The following is a 19317-nucleotide window of genomic DNA, read 5'->3' on the forward strand; positions in this document are numbered from 1 at the left end:
TAAATACTAAAAGTTTGTTGCAAGGTTTCTTGTATTCACACATACAACTATGGTATTTTTCCATGGCCACGTTCAGAGTGGGATATTCTGACCCCCTTTGCTCAGATGCTTGGTGCCACATGATCTCTGCTCAGAGGTTGGTCATATGATATCAGGACTTAAGATGGGTGGGTGGATGGGTGACAGGAGGATACTGATATTCAGAACCTCTGCTGAAAATCAAATGACAGGATCTCATGACTGTATTTTAGGGGAGGAGGGGAGGATCCAGTCAAAAATCACCCATATTACATATGTTTTGCCCTCGTAGTAATATCTGCAGTGGAGAGAAGTGGCAGTGGTGCTCTGTGGGAGAGGGTAAGCCAAGGATTGTCCTTTTGGCCAGGGCTTGTAAAAAAGGGATTAGACAGACAGATTCATGCAAGATAGATCTATCAAAGACTTAGCGACAGTAGTTAAATACGTCATCCAAGTCCAGAGTAAATAACAATTACTGGCATCAACAGGGGATGAGGGTTGTCTTCATGCTTTGCATGTAAGTGTCACAGAAGCATCAGTGTGGCCATTATTGCAAAACAGAATGAACTTTTGATCTTACCCAGCAGATGTCTTGGTTTGTTCTTAATGTGGAACTAGCCCCAAGGGAGAAAGAAACACAAAACAACATCCAACATCAAATCAGTAGATGTAATTCCCCTTCCTCTCCTCCCAAGGCAGCTCTCTGCATGTTCCCAGCCTGCTCCAGAGAATCTCCTAACCCTCCAGAGCAGATTTTTGGGGTGAATGGAGGCTGCAGGGAGGAGGGGAGGACTGGTTAGTCTCATTTGCACAAGCAGAAGTCCGTTGTACAAGTGAGGAGCCACAATTGGAGAGCACAATACCTGGGCAATTGAATTGATTGGTTTGCCGTTTTCTCTGCTGCTGTTATGACTCACCCAGGGCTCATCTTGGCATAGTTTCCTTTTTTTGTTTTATGACCAGTCTGCAAACATAAGCTCCAAAGTGCAGCTGTATGAACCTTGGGTGAGCAAAACAATGAGAGATGGAAAGGGAAGGGGGGGAGACAAAGCCCTAACTAGCCACTTCTCTCCTTTCTCAGCCTTTTGAGCCAAAGTGTAAAGCGTGAGTTCAGGCCACACTGGAGGTGAATCAAGTGACATCAGAAGAGGGCTGAGCATAGGAGGGCAAAGCTCTGCCAAAGACAATCTCCTCTCTTCTGCCAGCCACTTCCAGATTTTGAGTATCCACATCTGAACACTGGACATAGATCTTCAGTTCCCAAAATATCCAGATAAAATGGGCTGGCAGCATTAGCAGATGGACATCTACCTTTGTGGCTGGATGTAGTTAATTTTGAGCTTCATGGAGATAGTTCTGAAAATATCACATTATGTATCTTATTTATAAAAATAGGTTTTAAATATTAAGAACCTCACATTTCAAAGTATGTTTTTTTCCATAGCATCTTAATTTATAAGCTTTATGGGGATTTAAACCTGACTCTCTCATATCCAAAACCACCACTCTGCTCACTCCACCATAAAATGGCATCATAAAACTACCATAGATGAGGTCTGTGCTTGAACCACTTTTATGAAATGTAAAATGAAGAGATGTAATGGACAAGCAGTTGAAAATATTTCTTTCATTGCTTCATGGCTACCTTGCCCTGTATTTTATTGAACTCACATGCCCATCTAAGGTCAGTGGAAATATGGCTTATTTGTATATTTTGCATGAAGTAATGGAAACACTGAGGGCATTCTACCCCTTGTGTTATCACACTTCTTTTGTATGACTGTAGTTTTTCTAATCATAGGGTGTTTTTTTTTAATCTCACAGCTTTATTGAATACATACAGACTTCACGGTATTTTTCCTTGCCTTTTATTTGTCTTTATCTGGAATATATATTAATAAGCCTTTCTAACCACACCGCTCCCTTTTAAACGTTTATTTGTTCTACTTGCCTTGTGGGCAAGGTCCTGCTGCATTTCACCCTGTTTCACCAGATGTCTTTTCTTCCTTTTAGTCAAGCCTTTTTCTGTTCTTCTCTGTAGAATTACTCTTTATGACTACCAAGCCATGTGTAGAACAAACAAAGAAAGCAGCGACTGTGCCCATAGCATACTGGATGTAAGTATAGTTACCATTTATCGTGAGCATCCCTTCATTAAGTCACATTTAAAATGGTTGTTAACACCTCTATCTATGCCATTTTTATGTTATTAGACTTTTTAGAAGCCCCATTATATTATTCTGAAAGTCTTCTGGGAGTTGTCTTTCAGTATTATTCCATGTCATGAGAGAAATTGTTTGTGATAAATAAATGCAGTATGTTCCACATTTGCCATTTCCGAATAATACTCTACATTAGCATTTTTTCTGTTTGCCCATTCAATTCAAATTCAATTCTATTCAAATTTTGTTCACAATTTCAGCAACCATCATACTGAAGACTAGAATTCTTTATAATATGTAATTCCAAGTGGATTTATATATACATATATATATATATGTATATATATATGTTGGCAGTTTTAGGTGAGAGCCAATTGTAGAAGTCTGCTTGCACAACAAAAATTTGCTTGTACAACAGAACTTCCATTTTCTCTTCTCCTCCCTCCAGCCCCCCCCTTCCACAAACTGCTCTGGAGGTCTCCTAACTCCCCAGAGCTGATTTTAGAGGTGCACAGGGAGGGAAAGAAAGGAGGAGCCGCCATTCTGTGTGCATGGACACCCTCTCACATGACCTTAGATCTCACCCTTTATATTTTAAAAATCAGAGAAAATTAAAAAAAGGAACTTCTCCAAGCAAAATCATTCATTAGCCCCAATTGTGCAGCAAATCTTGAGCCAATACACTGGGATTTTTTTGTACCAAAACTCTAATAAAGGAATATCTGGAGGAAGAATCCTTTATGCAGGTTGACGAGTTAAATGCTTAGAAAATGAATCTATTGTTCAGTTTGTAGCTCTTTTTTTAAAAAAAGTAAGAAATTGTTAACCTGTAGGCTATTTAATTTCCCCTCATAATTCAAAACATAGCAAATGTTTATAGGTAATTTACAAACTCCAGAAAGCAGGTGTTCATAACAGACAAACACAATGCAAAACTTTAGTACTAGTTTGGGCAAACCTAAAACTGCCAACATATGTATATATATATATATATTAATCCACTTGGAATGACATATTATAAAGAATTCTAGTCTTCAGTATGATGATTGCTGAAATTGTGAACAAAATTTGAATAGAATTCTATACAATTACAGAGCTTTATAGAGTAGGAAAAATAGTTTTGTACCGGCCATTTCTTAAAATGTTGGAAAAACAAAATGATGGAAAGACACAAAACCGGCACAGTTTCTTGTACAGGAACATAGGGAAGCTGCCTTACGCTGAGTCAGGCCATTGGTCCATGTAGCTCGGTATTGTCTACACTGACTGGCAGTGGCCCTTCAGGATTTCAGGCAGAAGCCTCTCCCAGCCCTACCCGGAGATGCCAGGAATTGAACTTTGGACCTTCTGCATGCAAAGCAGATACTCTGCTACTCAGCTAAGGAGAAGGGGTATATTAGAGCATGCACTCAAATACAAAATGTTTGCTTATAAATGGATATTTTTAAAGAACTGGAGATACAAATGTAAAAAGAATTGGGAGATGATCAGCAGTTTGAATGGAAGACCAAACACCCAAGAATACAATGTTAGAGAAACTGGTGCTGGTAATTCATTCACACACACATCCCTTTGCTTGTGACAGGCTGTTTCTGAAAGTACTTTCCACAGTTTTTGGTGATTTTTCTTCTAAAGCAATTTAAGTCACAATGTGAAGAACTTTGTTTTCTACCTCATCCTAATCTTTCATTAGAAATCCTTCACTCTACTGTTATATGATCCATAATGTTCTTTTCGTAATGAAAGAAAAAGCTAAAGAAATATACAAGGATTTGTTTCCTTTCTTTGTATATTAATATCAGAGCTAATGGTTTCAGGGCTCTTTCTAAGTTCAGTTAGTTAAAATCCTATAAAGTGATGTCCAGAGGGCAATGCCCAACAGTGTTCCTTTCTCTGACTAAAGATATCCATTAGTGGAGCAAGAAGGCCATTTTTGGCGCTTAGTCTTTCCTGTAGCCCCTTGCCCTCCCCAGAATCTGCACCAGAGCAGTAGCGTGGGAAATAGTAACTGCTAGATGATCAAAATTAAAATACTATTTTGCACTTCCCTTTATGACATGGTTATGTTGATCGTCATTATATCATTTAACTACATAAAGTATCACAAAATAAATTTATTATTATTAGAAGTAGTAGTAGTGGTGGTGGTATTAGTGGTATTATTAGTATTATTATTGCCTGCCCTTCACCAATAGGTTCCATAGTGAGTTACAAAATCTAAAATACAATATTAAAAAGAATTAAAGCATATTTCAATCAGAAGAATAGGTGGGTTCTGAAAATGTCTCAGGAGCCAAAGGCCAGAGTAAAGAGTATGTCTTTAGCATTAGCCGAAAACTATACAGCGAAGGTGCCAGGTGCATCTCTGTAGGGAAGGAATTCCACAACTTAGGGGCTGCCACAGAGAAAGCTCTCTCCTGGGCCACCATCTCACAAATGTCTGAAGGCCCCCCTGCTGATCTCATCACCTGAGAGGGGCTGTAGGGAAGGAGACAGTCTCTGAGTTATTTGGGGCCTAAGTCAGTAGGCCTTTAAACACTAACTGAGCACCTTGAATTGGACCCAGAAATGAGTAGGCAGCTAATGCATCTGTTTAAAACAGGGGTTATATGAGTTCTAAAAGGAACCCCAGCTAGTAATCTTGCCACTGCATTTTGGACCAGTTGAAGTTTCTGAGACATCTTCAAGGGCAGTCCTACGTAGAGTGCATTAATAGAACATTAAAACAGTATCTTGAAGTTATGGTAATGATCACCAAAAGACAGAAACACTATGTATACTTGAAATATTATATACATTACTTGGTGCACTTAAACAGTCTTTTGATTGAACGAATTACTTCCCTTCAGCCGTATAAAGCTTTCTTTGCTGCAGTAAAATGGATTGTGACTGAACTTGTCTTGTAAGTAAAACTTATTGAGATTTGAAGATTATTTGTACCTTTCCATCTTGCATGTTTTTTTATGTATACATCCAGTAATTTGCATGTATTTTCAAATCTTCAGAGCATAATTTTAGAACATGCCTAAAACCTTCTGTTTCTATAGTGTAGTCATTTCCAAAATACAAACTAAATTTATTATTGTGGTTGCCATTAAATCTAGTATGAATATTTGACGGTTCCAGTGCTGCTTGGGTGGGCTATTCCCAAGCAAGTGTCTTTCTCAGAGGATCATCTGTTCTGTAATTTTATAAGGGCTTCTAACCCATAGGCTGGCACAATTGAAGCTTATGCAAGTTCTAGTTGTGTTTGTCACATGCTAATAAATTGTCAATCTCTAACAATATTTAAAATGAAAATGGATAAAGTACGCAAGTAAGCAGTTAGACCCCATGTAAGAAATCACAAAAGAGCAATAACATTTCTATTATAGTCTATTAAGCAGACTGAGAAATATATTATTGACCTGGTTTTGCAGATAACCAGAATGCAGCTTTAAAGTGGAATTTCTCTGAAGGAACAAAAAGCAATATTTGTGTGGGGGTTTATTCATCAATTGCTAATGAAAATATTTGTAAAATTAAAAACCAAACTTTAGTGACTGCTAAAATTAAGTTGAACAAAGCAATCTGTACACTACATAGTTATGCTCAAACAAATAATTTTTATAGCAAGGATGGAGATCATCCCTTACCTTAGGCCATGTTGGCTGGGGCTTCTGGGAGCTGGAATCCAACAACATCTGGAGGGCACCGGAGTGCCCACCCTAAAATGTAGAATGGGATTGTTGTTTCTTCTTTTATAGCAATGAAAGCTTGGACTATAACAATGAAAGTTTAATACCATAGCAATGAAAGACCAATCTATAAGCTATTTTTAATTAGAGAATCAAAATATTCTGTTATTCTTCTTTATTATATGTATAACTATGCATAATATCCAAAAGTTAAGACTGCTGAAGACTCCATGTGCTAGAAACTGTAGGATGTACTACATATCAAGCCTCTTGATTATATAATGATATAACAACGTAATACCCACTTCAGCAGAATTTGGAATGGCAAGATCAAGTAAACTGGGTTAAAATTAACAACAGTAGAAAATAGTTCATCTTAAGCTAAGTTTGTCTTTATTTTGAATAGAATGAAAGGAATCCTATTACTGACAGCTAATGGTATGACCATGCCAGATGTAATTATATGATATATTTAATCCTTTGTGGTTTAGGTTTCTGGTGGAATTTAATATATGCAATTGGTGGCATTCAGATCTAACAACAAAGGGTAAGCATACTTTGTATTCACGGCGGCATTAACAAATATGTTCTTTGCTTTTATAAACACAAGGCAGCATTCCTAAAGATCCATGGAGCTTCATGTGTGCAGACACTTCCAGGCACTTTTTTGCTATGAGAAGGGAAGCCTGCCATGCACAGGGACATTTTCCATTATGCATGTGGGGTTCTGATGACAGGTATTGGCTATAGTCCTGAAACCAGTGGGTCAAGAATAGTAACATGATGGAGACTAAGTGGTTTGAAGACTGCAGCCAAAGCCCAGTACATTATCTTATGGCAACCTTGTTTTAAAACTGCCATGAGATTACAGTGCATGAAGCAAAATGATGAACATTTCTAATAACACTTTTATTTCTTTCAGTAAATGCAACAGGAATATTGTAGAGCAACATTTGTCCTGTTCTGCTGTATTATCTCTATATTGTAAATCATTTTTGACTTACAGCACAATCCTATGCATGCATCCTCAGAAGTAAGTCCTGTTGAGTTCAACAGGACTTGCTCATAAGTAATTATGTATAGGATTTCAGCTAAAATTAGCTTTTTGTTTGCCTTCTTACCTGTTACTTTATGGTAGTTGTTTCATTCACTGGATTTATTTATTTATTTATTATATTTGTATACCGCCCCATAGCCGAAGCTCTCTGGGCGATTGTATCCATCAATGTTTCTCAGATAACAGTAAGGCTTCCATCTGCATAAAGGGGAGGGAAGCCATTTTCGTCAATTCCACCTTCTCTCTGCAGCCCCCCTCAAATCTGCTCCAGATGGTTGGGGGATCCAGGGCGGAGGGGAATGACTGAACACTGCTTCCTTCCCCATTCTAATACCAGAAGCTATCCTCCCAGCTAAGTGACATTTTTGATACAACCCCATATTTTATTTTATTTTTCTTTCTATTCAAAAGCACCATCATTTTAATAGGCATAGCTATATGTTTTAAAACCAGTTCCTTGTTTCGGTCTTTCTAGAGACCTCTTCTAACACTGCCTTAGTGGCATAGGTACCACTGTGCTAACACTGTGTCCTCACTGCATCTGGCTGGTCATAGGCCATGTGCAGACCAGTGTCACCTCATCTCCCAGGGGGCACAGTGTTAGGAAGGAGCCACTTAATGGGGCTGGGCTCCTCGTATGTGCTCTGGAACTTCTGACATTATCAAAGCAGTGGACGGGTGGGAGGATGGGGCAAAAATAGCAATGGCCCGGTGATGGCGATGCCAAAAGGAAGAGGGTTTCCATAAACAGATGGAAGGTAGGGCATAATTATGCAGCTGCAAAAAGTCTTACTGGTGGCTTCCAGTGAGTCTTATGGGCACAGTTCCTTATGTGTCCCTCAGCACAGAGCTGAGCTAAAATGTCTCAGAAGTCATTTTTTCTGAGAAAATGTCTTTTTCACATCACCACCACCACCACCACCACCCTAGAAAACAGTAGCTCGGCTGTCAAAACAATTGCTGCTGCTGCCATTAAAAAAAAACTTAGGAAAAAAGAAATAAACTGTGCTATGGACATTGTTCATGGTGAACCCCCCCAAAGCTGTTGGGGAATTTCTCGTCCCAGTGGATAAATTCAATTCAACAGTATCTGCAGTTTCTTTTACCACAAATAGAGTGGAGGGCTTGTCTGAACCAGGGGATAGTTTTAGCCGCTGCTCTCGTGGTCTCTCACATGATTTCTCCCACATGATTGAATGAAACTCGCATGTCTGTGGGGCAAAGTACTGCATTATGATAGACTGTAATAAAGAGGGAAATATCTGTCCTGTAGCCCTGGCAGTGGATGGTGTTTAGTGTCTCCTGCTGGGGGATCCCATAGGGAGAAGCAAGGTGCATTACATCTCCCCAGTAAACAACCTGTCACAATAGTGGTTGTTTTGCTAGTATTTCCAGCATTGACCATCTTTTAGGAGAAAGTGTGGGTAGGACACATAAGCTAGGTGTTGCCCTCTGATGCTGTTCTGGTCCCCTGAATTGGGGCCAGTACTGATATAATCATGCAGTGTCCTTATGTGACCTTCCCTACAAATGACACACTTTACACTGTCCAATGAAATGGCTTTTCAGTCTGTGACTCTCTTCCTTAAAACAAATAGAAATAAATGTGTGTTACATCTGTAACAGTATTATTACGTTGCAGCCTTCCTTCCTTAAGGGCAAAGGTTTGCCATTACCTCACTAGATAAAGATACTGCGTCTGAGGGATATTCATTCACATTATAGCTGGAAGCAGAGCATGTAATTATACACTTCACCTGCTCCCTTTCTTTAATTACCAGGAGACTGGAAAGTACCCCCTCATCCTGATCACTAGAAAGGTATCATTTTAATGCAGCTTGTGTTTATAGTTTAGAACTGGGTGAGTTGGCAGTCATACGGATGATGGTTAGCAGACATTAAAGAGAGCCAGTTCAGATACTAGATCAGGGATGGGGAACCAGTGGCCTTTCAGATTTAGTTGGACTCCAACTGCCATCAGCCCAACCAGCATGGATGATGGGAATTGGAGTTCAACAACATCTGGACTCCATCCTTGCCCCCTATTCCCGAGCTAGACAGTGAGATCTCTTCTTCTCTACCTGTTCTAATGAGAATTAAATCAACTGAGTCTATTTCACTAAACAGAGCACTCAATATGGCCCAATCCTATTATGGCTAGAAAAATTCCTGGAATAATTTCTTTATTGTGCATGTATTCCACTATTAATTTGGAAACTTTACAGTAGCTTAGATGGCATCCAGACTCCATTCAGGGCCCATCCCATGGCATCAGGTGCTGTTACATCAACCACTGTGTAGCAGGTATACAGAATGGAGATAATTATGCAGAAATTGACATATGTTTGTTCACATCCATCATCAGGTATATATGAAAAGAATGGGGAGGGGAACCCTACAATGGGGAAATAAACCCTACTTCATTTTTATTTTTGACATGTTCATCTGCTAAAAAGATCTTGTCATCAATTCAGTCTTTCAGATGAGAACTAATTGTGGATACTCCAGCAAATAGAATTAAATGCACTTGGTTATGTTATAATCTATAACAATCTATAACAATGCTATATCTTATAGCAAAGGTACCTAAACTTTTAGAGGCAAAGAGCCACATTGCTCCATGGTCAGCTATTTGGGGGCTGCATATCAAAGTGGGCATGGCCAATGTGTAAAAGTGGGTGTGGCCAAGTTGTGGGGTTTTGTTAAAAAAGGGCACATTTTGGAGGTCTTTGGAGGGCTCACAAAAACCTTTGGCATCACAGAATCGCAGTGGGAGTAGTCAGTAATATATATATATATATATATATATATATATTAAAAAGGTTATTTTTTACAAATTGGGGCATGGGAGGAGCAAAAAACCTTTTGACATCATGGTACCACAGGGGGGACCCATTGGGCAGATAAATATGATATATAGAGAAATATTACATAATATATAGAGACAAAATTTGGTGGGTCTTGGGGGGCACCAGAAACCTCTTGGGGGCCATATGCAGGCTATGGGTCACAGGTTAAACATTCCTGTGATACAGCCTTCAAACGAGCAGCAGTAAATCTAATCTGTTTGTCTATTCTTGTCAGCCTCTGTGATGCTGCCAAAATGAGCATAGCAGAAGGCTTATGCCACCTCACTGGGCTTTGTTGGTCTGAGAGAATGGGGAGTGTGTGTATAGCACCTTTCAGTCCTGCCCAGCATGTTTTTGTATACTGGATATGCTAAAGTCACATTTGTTCATGCATATATAATTTTGCTTGTGTCAGGAAAGCATGTGTACCCTAGATTAGCTTAGGGCAAATCATGAATATCTGTTTTAATAACATCCCTTAGAAAATCACATCCTCTTAATAAATGGGTTTGTTAATTGTAAAATGAAGTTTATGCATTACCTATATAAATCACAGGGTGGCAGAAGCAGAGCAATGTTTTCATTCACTGTAAGGCGTGTGATATAGTAGCTCACACTGTAGAATTTTGAGTGAAGTTATTACTAAATTCCATCAATCTCTTTTATTCACTTTAGCTCAGAGATTGAAGCAAACCTTAGAGCCTTGTGACACTGAATATCCAGCCTTTGTTTCTGAACGCACAATCAAGGAGACCACAGGCAATATTGATTGCGATGATTGTTTCAAGTAAGTACTTAATTTTCCCCACTTCTGCTGCCCTGGAACTGGTTGCGAAATCCTAAACTTCACACCAATGCCATGCACTAGAAACTGTATAATCCTATGAGAATGGGTAGCATTTAAAGTTTGATGTTCATAAATTTGTTGAGTAGACCAGGAAATGTGTTTCTATAGATAAAAATACAAGCTACTTTAGCTCGTTGGAGGAGACTTATGTATGGTGCTGTCCACCAGGACTCTGCTGATCAAGAGCCAACAATAGCAAGACAAATTAGCTGCATCACAAAGTTGATCTGTAACCTCAAAAGGGCCTGATCTCTTATTCAAATCATGCAACAACAAATTGAAACATAGTATCTCCATCTGATTTGGTCAGAAGTAGGTGAATGTTTATGAACTAGTTGGAAATTACAAGTCTTTTAGTAACTAATTTTCCAGTCTATCAATATGCAAACTAGATGACTACATAATTACCAAAACAGTGCTGAAGCTGTTATCAGGATGGCTGATCTCATTGCTAGTTCCTCACGAGAAACAGCTACACAGTCAACCTTGCTTCTGATTTTCAGGATGCAGAGTTCAAAGATGAATAGAGTTCAAAGTCACTGTGTATTCTGAATGGAAATGTCACCATTATTGAGCAGTTTACTGTTAGTTTTTGTCCCTTAGTGAAGTTTGCTGATCAAAGCTTCTTTAGCTTATCATTCAGAATTTGCATCAGTATTCTAGGACCAACACTGTTAAATAATATGTAGAATTTACTACACACACACAGAGAGAAAGGATTCCTACATTGAACAGGGGGTTGGATTCGATGGCCTGTTAAGCTCCTTCCAACTCTATTATTCAAAGATTCCATGAGTGTTTCTGGACACAGGGTAATTTTCCTGGAATTTGTCTGTACCCCAAATTGTGTCAAGAATTTTATACACATAATCAGTAGTTGACAAAAAGGAATTCTAACTGTAATTTCAAAAATAGTAACAGGAGCTACAGTCACAAGAATCAAGAAATTTAATATTTAAAAAAACTAGTCAACCACGTAACTGTTTGCTCATAATTTCTCCATATCCCAGACCACTTTATTACTCTTCAGATTTAAAACATGCATATACGCTGTATTCAGCAACTTAGTCCACATGCACTTTCACGCACATTTCTCCTAACATATGCATTTTTGTAAACAATTTTTCTGAAAAATAACCCAGTTTTGCATGTCCTATTTAATAATATATGCATTGTCATGCACATTTTAATAATAATAATAATAATAATAATAATAATAATAAACTTTCCCCCCTGAAATACACTTTTTGTATGCATTTTTGGTTGGATAACTGCATAGCAACATTTGGATAAATGTAAATTTCAAAAGATAGCTGTATTTTGGTTTGGATATTGGTTCAGGAAGTTCAAATTAGGTGGTTTTTCATTAAAATGTGAACTACACACATTTCTCCCCCATTTTTACCTGAGACCAACATCCCTTGAACTCACTGGGACAAACTTGCAAGTAAACATACATAGGATTGCACTAAACATTATGGATCCTCATATTTTTAGTATTCAGAACCACTGAGATAGCACATTTCTAACCCAAGGGCAGTCGTCCAGGAAAAGTGACAAAAGTTAGATGAGACATATTCTTTGCAAGACGGAAAGACTGGTGTTTTCCACAGCCAATCCTAGCCGTGTGCCTATATGTTGGTCCAAGGATTATCACAAAATTTATTTATCTGTCTGGCTGCCATTGTATTATTTACTTTATTTCATACCCCACATTTTCAGTCCTGAAAGATCCCTGAGGCTGCTTGCAAATAAAAGCAATGAAGAATAAATCAATATACAACAATAAGATCACATAAATTACATAAAAATAGCATTGCTGTAATAAAAACATTACTGCACAAGCATAATTTTTTAAGCCATGTGTTGTGCACATTGGAAGGAGAAAGTGACAGGGGCAAGTGGACCTCCATCAGGAGAGAATTCAATGTTTGTGGCATCGTGTACAATTGAAAATGACTGAAAATTAATCTAACGTGTATTGAAGATCAGTCTGAGTAGCATCTTACAATCAATTTTTGAAAATGCTGCATTCAGAAGGTTAAACTGGCACGGGAAATGTAAATTCAGCATGAAAGCATGATTGGAAAACAGGGAATGTGTTGTATATTGGTTAGAACAGATGAATTTATGATGCTAGCAAATCTGTTTTACTAGCTTGTAGTTGAGTGTGTTGAGCAAAAATATGTCATTTGCCTTAATTCTAGTGAAGTACCAGTGAATTTCATCACTTGCTAAGAACATTCGGGATTTGTCTGAATACTGACTTATAATATGGTGCAACTGCTACATTTTTAAAGCTTTTTGAGAGAAGTGTGGCAATCTGAAGGTCACCAGACCGCTTTATGCTGTATTGCACTGTTTCTGAGGTCGTGAGGGGACAAGCCCTGGAGCTGGCAAGTTTGAGGATTGTGGCTTTAGAATATAATATTTCATGTTGATCTAAAGGAAAGCTACTTGGATCAAAACATGGGATTACACTCAGAAGGTCCTGTTTCCTTGGAATGCACTCTCATTGTTTGAAGCTGATGGCTATAAACCATCAAACCACACATTACTCATCATCAAGTGGCGCTTTGTTCCCCTGTGACCATTTACTTCCATTTGTCAAGAATCAACTAAATGGCTACAAGTGAAGATGCATAGTTTTAAAGTCAAAAAGTTTTGAATTTTAAGATGTTGTAGTTCCAGAATGTGTAGATCTCATTGCTGAATGGAACTATGTGGACACATGTGGCTTTGTGAAGTTCTAGACACAGGCATTGAACATCCTTACAAGATAATAACTGAAATATCCCAATAATATCTGGGTCAGTGGTTTATCTGCTTTGTGTTTCCTGTAAAGTCGGTCCACTATATCATTACATCTATATGCCTAAAATATATCAACCTAGGAATAGCATGACACTTGAAAGTGAGAACAGGGCTGACCTTCTTTAAAGGGGAATTTAGGGAAATTTGGTGTATATATGATCAGTGTGTGATATTTTTCATGCATATTGGTGGATGTGATCTAAAAGGGCAGGGGGAAGGAAAAATGAAAGCAGATGAATTATTATTTCTAATGCTGTGCCCGTGCCTGCAGGACAGAAGTGTAGGTGGTTTTCTTTGCACACCTCTGGACTTTCTGGGGTTTTGTTTTACAGTCCAGTGTCATCTCTCCCATTGAGACAATGGAGGAGTTCCCACACCAGATCTAGAGCTGGTGTAGTTGTTTCCTTGATTTGGATCCATATGAACCGTATGAACCTATGCATCTTTGTGACATTCTAGACATAGAAATAGGCCTTTCTCACAAGATAATGGCCACTATATCCCAAGAATGTCTGGGTTAATGGTTTGTCTGCTTTGTGCTTGCTACAAAATCAGCTATAAGAAGTATTTCCACAATGCCATTACATCTTTATGCCTGATATATATAAACACCTTTCATCCTCTAATAATGCCAGGACACAGAGGTTTCTGCAGTGGGGGAAAGGGACCCATTGAGGTTGCATCTCCCACTCCAAGGCAAGACAGATCTCCTCAGAGGGGGAGATCCAAAACATCCTGTGACCCCTGGGAGGCCCTTGCAGGGGCCATAGAATCGCAGAGCCTGATTCTGATTCCAAATTAGGCATCTCTTTCTTATAGAGTTGAGTTCATTTACATAAAAAACTATCTAACAGTGCAACCCTAAGCATGCTTACTCTGCAATGAATTCCATTGAACTGATGAGGCTTGGTCACTTGGTCCTAAGTGTATTTAGGATTGCAGTCTTTTTTATTATTACAATCTTCAAAAAGGCTTCAGTAAAATGAAGGGAAGATTTAATTTAACAGGGTTAGCTTCCTCCTCAGATGAAATAAATATATTCAGTTGATTCTTTTAAAGATAATTTCGGGTCAAAGGAAATAATCTAATTCAGCAGTACTTGGATGAAGTGTGTTGGAAATTGAGTTTACTGAAAATTATAGCATTTTAAAAAATAATAAACTAAGGTAATTTTCATAGAAAATTGTTTTGTTATTCCATAGTGGAAAGAAACCTCTCTATGTTAATAATATTCTGATCTCAAGGAACCCATTATTTTTCTCTGGAAGCAATGGTAAACCAAAAAGAAATAATTTTGAGTAAGTGTTAGATACTCATGGGAACACTCTCTCTTCACTGTGTAATTTATTCAATTACTGTCATTAACAATGAACAAAGTATGACTCACATGTTCTATTTCTGACAGAACAGTGCTTTCACATGACTTTGTTACCTCAGAATTCATAGCAGGGAGAGGATTCCTTACATAAAAATTTCCTGCATTAAAAATGAAGCCCCACTTACCTGCGCAGCATGGATAAGCGGGGCATAGTTGCGAGGAGGGAGCGATGCTGCCGCAGCCATCTTCGTTAAGGGCAACGTCGTGTGTCTCAGCGTTATGTGTGTGTGACGTGCGGCAGGGAGGGGAGGGGCCATGGGCCTATTTAAGGCCAGGCCGCCCCTCCTACCTCCTCTTTCAGCGAGCGACGAGAGGACGACGAGGGACATAGCAGAGAAAGCTGCAGGACAGTCGGCATTGGTTGGGCCTATTAGGCCTAATTGGTTACCCCCAGAGGGGGTTTTGGGAGCCCCAGCAGCTGTGGGTGGTAGCGTTGCGGCGTGGCTGCGACTGGGGCAGGCCTCGTAAAGGGGCCTGACCAGTGGGCCTCGTAGTGGGGCCTAGCAGCGGCACGTCCGATACCCCCCCCACCTAGCAGTTGTGGAGGGGTTGATTGAGACTTTTTATTGAGCAGCGTGACATTAGTACTGCTGCTGGTTAAAAGAAAGAGACAGGAAGTTAAAAATAAATGAGACTATACTGGATATACAAACAAAATTAAATATAGTCATGCTAATACACTGGTTAGAGACAGACTCATGCACATAAAGGGAAATTAAAAATAAATCAGAATAAAAGGGACGAACAAAAGAAATTGTATCTAATCCTTCTAGTTTAAGTTCCCTCTGAGCACTCTCCCCCCAACAGGTTCAGCTTAGCCCCCCCTGATGATATACACAGGTTGGTTCTTTATTATATTATTACAGGGTGGATGCATGATGTGATGGCAGAGCCCTTTTGTGAGGCTTATAACTTCTTGCTAGGCCCAGACATAGGGGGAGGATTGCCCACCCCCGCAGGTTATCCAGCTTAGCCCCCCCCGATGATATACACAGGTTGGTTCTTTATTATATTATTACAGGGTGGATGCATGATGTGATGGCAGAGCCCTTTCGTGAGGCTTATGACTTCTTGCTAGGCCCAGGCATAGGTACAACTTCTTGCTAGGCCCGGGCATGTATGAGGTTTGACGTACTTAATTATATGATTATTATACTACATACTAGTATATTGGTGAGGCCTAGTGAGCCTTTTTAGCCTTTGGGCCTTTCATAGTTATATGATAATAAGGGCAGAGATAACAGTTTCTAGAAAATGTCTAAATCGCTGTATCTTAAGTGAGCGATCCTTTTGCATTCCAAGTGTTAATTTCAGGCTATTTGTTCACTCTGAGACAGAAGAGGCATTTACCTGAATTTAGTTAGGAATGGAAAGTTTAGCAGATGGTAATTATATTGATTGGGGAATAGGAACAAAGAGGAAAGCCCGGTTTGCCTAATAGAGATCCCTCATATTACAGGATCTTAGACTTTTATTGACATAGGGCTGCCTTTTAAGGTCCAGGCAGACTCTTCCCCCCTTTACTGAGGATTGTGGCACCAACAACGAAACATCATTACCTGAAATTACATTTTAGTTAGGACTTCTGATATCATTACCTGGAATTACATATAGCGTGCAACTGTTGCATTGGCTCATCTATTTTGATATGTGTTGGAAAACCTGCTATAGTGCAGCCACATATTGGTGACAGCAGCACATCCTCAGCATCTGATGCTCTTGGATTTATGATATCATTTACTAGAAAGGGATATAGGATGTTAATTTTGCATTTTGGACATCTATTATGATAGGTGTTTGGAAGCCTACAAGGGGGAGGCCGCTGCAGTGGGCCAAATATGGGTGGCAGCGCCATATCTCCAGTATCTGTGCTTTGGGGAACTGGGTTAGCTGCACTAAAATGGTGGCTGGGAAAGTGTGCTTACTCATAAATTATTTCCTTTCTTTATGTGAAACAGGGAAATATGAGGCCAGTGGCTCTCACAGCAGTGAGGAGAAGCACCCAGCAGTAGCTACTCAAGGAAAGCGTTCCTCCCTGTTACTGGGACCTTAAGAACATAAGAACATAAGAAGAGCCTGCTGGATCAGGCCAGTGGCCCATCTAGTCCAGCATCCTGTTCTCACAGTGGCCAACCAGGTGCCTGGGGGAAGCCCGCAAGCAGGACCCGAGTGCAAGAACACTCTCCCCTCCTGAGGCTTCCGGCAACTGGTTTTCAGAAGCATGCTGCCTCTGACTAGGGTGGCAGAGCACAGCCATCATGGCTAGTAGCCATTGATAGCCCTGTCCTCCATGAATTTGTCTAATCTTCTTTTAAAGCCATCCAAGCTGGTGGCCATTACTGCATCTTGTGGGAGCAAATTCCATAGTTTAACTATGCGCTGAGTAAAGAAGTACTTCCTTTTGTCTGTCCTGAATCTTCCAACATTCAGCTTCTTTGAATGTCCACGAGTTCTAGTATTATGAGAGAGGGAGAAGAACTTTTCTCTATCCACTTTCTCAATGCCATGCATAATTTTATACACTTCTATCATGTCTCCTCTGACCCGCCTTTTCTCTAAACTAAAAAGCCCCAAATGCTGCAACCTTTCGTCGTAAGGGAGTCGCTCCATCCCCTTGATCATTCTGGTTGCCCTCTTCTGAACCTTTTCCAACTCTATAATATCCTTTTTGAGATGAGGCGACCAGAACTGTACACAGTATTCCAAATGCGGCCGCACCATAGATTTATACAACGGCATTATGATATCGGCTGTTTTATTTTCAATACCTTTCCTAATTATCGCTAGCATGGAATTTGCCTTTTTCACAGCTGCCGCACACTGGGTCGACATTTTCATCGTGCTGTCCACTACAACCCCGAGGTCTCTCTCCTGGTCGGTCACCACCAGTTCAGACCCCATGAGCGTATATGTGAAATTCAGATTTTTTGCTCCAATATGCATAATTTTACACTTGTTTATATTGAATTGCATTTGCCATTTTTCCGTCCATTCACTCAGTTTGGAGAGGTCTTTTTGGAGCTCTTTGCAATCCCTTTTTGTTTTAACAACACTGAACAATTTAGTGTTGTCAGCAAACTTGGCCACTTCACTGCTCACTCCTAATTCTAGGTCATTAATGAACAAGTTGAAAAGTACAGGTCCCAATACCGATCCTTGAGGGACTCCACTTTCTACAGCCCTCCATTGGGAGAACTGTCTGTTTATTCCTACTCTCTGCTTTCTGCTTCTTAACCAATTCCTTATCCACAAGAGGACCTCTCCTCTTATTCCATGACTGCTAAGCTTCCTCAGAAGCCTTTGGTGAGGTACCTTGTCAAACGCTTTTTGAAAGTCTAAGTACACTATGTCCACTGGATCACCTCTATCTATATGCTTGTTGACACTCTCCAAGAATTCTAATAGGTTACTGAGACAGGACTTTCCCTTGCAGAAGCCATGCTGGCTCTGTTTCAGCAAGGCTTGTTCTTCTATGTGCTTAGTTAATCTAGCTTTAATTATACTTTCTACCAGTTTTCCAGGGACAGAAGTTAAGCTAACTGGCCTGTAATTTCTGGGATCCCCTCTGGATCCCTTTTTGAAGATTGGCGTTACATTTGCCACTTTCCAGTCCTCAGGCACGGAGGAGGACCCAAGGGACAAGTTACATATTTTAGTTAGCAGATCAGCAATTTCACCTTTGAGTTCTTTGAGAACTCTTGGGTGGATGCCATCCGGGCCCGGTGATTTGTCAGTTTTTATATTGTCCATTAAGCTTAGAACTTCCTCTCTCGTTACCACTATTTGTCTCAGTTCCTCAGAATCCCTTCCTGCAAATGTTAGTTCAGGTTCAGGGATCTGCCCTATATCTTCCACTGTGAAGACAGATACAAAGAATTCATTTAGCTTCTCTGCAATCTCCTTATCGTTCTTTAGTACACCTTTGACTCTCTTATCATCCAAGGGTCCAATTGTCTCCCTAGATGGTCTCCTGCTTTGAATGTATTTATAGAATTTTTTGTTGTTGGTTTTTATGTTCTTAGCAATGTGCTCCTCAAATTCTTTTTTAGCATCCCTTATTGTCTTCTTGCATTTCTTTTGCCAGAGTTTATGTTCTTTTTTATTTTCTTCATTCGGACAAGACTTCCATTTTCTGAAGGAAGACTTTTTGCCTCTAAGAGCTTCCTTGACTTTGCTCGTTAACCATGCTGGCATCTTCTTGGCCCTGGCGGTACCTTTTCTGATCTGTGGTATGCACTCCAGTTGAGCTTCTAATATAGTGTTTTTAAACAACTTCCAAGCATTTTCGAGTGATGTGACCCTCTGGACTTTGTTTTTCAGCTTTCTTTTTACCAATCCCCTCATTTTTGTGAAGTTTCCTCTTTTGAAGTCAAATGTGACCGTGTTGGATTTTCCTGGCAATTGGCCAGTTACATGTATGTTTAATTTAATAGCACTGTGGTCACTGCTCCCAATCGGTTCAACAACACTTACATCTCGCACCAGGTCCCGGTCCCCACTGAGGATTAAGTCCAG

General features: G+C 39.7%; 1 protein-coding gene across 8 annotated transcripts in view; it reads left to right on the forward strand.

The window, feature by feature from the left end:
- The window catches only part of CACNA2D3 (calcium voltage-gated channel auxiliary subunit alpha2delta 3), a 1117495-nt gene that overhangs the window by 895956 nt on the left and 202222 nt on the right, over positions 1–19317 (forward strand). For all 8 annotated transcript variants that reach the window (XM_061618250.1, XM_061618247.1, XM_061618248.1 and 5 more), the window contains exons 31-34: positions 2060–2135; positions 5030–5082; positions 6349–6404; positions 10439–10550. In XM_061618250.1, the coding sequence (XP_061474234.1) occupies positions 2060–2135; positions 5030–5082; positions 6349–6404; positions 10439–10550 (297 nt within the window). The remainder of the gene's footprint in view (positions 1–2059; positions 2136–5029; positions 5083–6348; positions 6405–10438; positions 10551–19317) is intronic.

Source organism: Rhineura floridana, chromosome 3 (assembly GCF_030035675.1).
Source record: "Rhineura floridana isolate rRhiFlo1 chromosome 3, rRhiFlo1.hap2, whole genome shotgun sequence".
Taxonomy (NCBI): domain Eukaryota; kingdom Metazoa; phylum Chordata; class Lepidosauria; order Squamata; family Rhineuridae; genus Rhineura; species Rhineura floridana.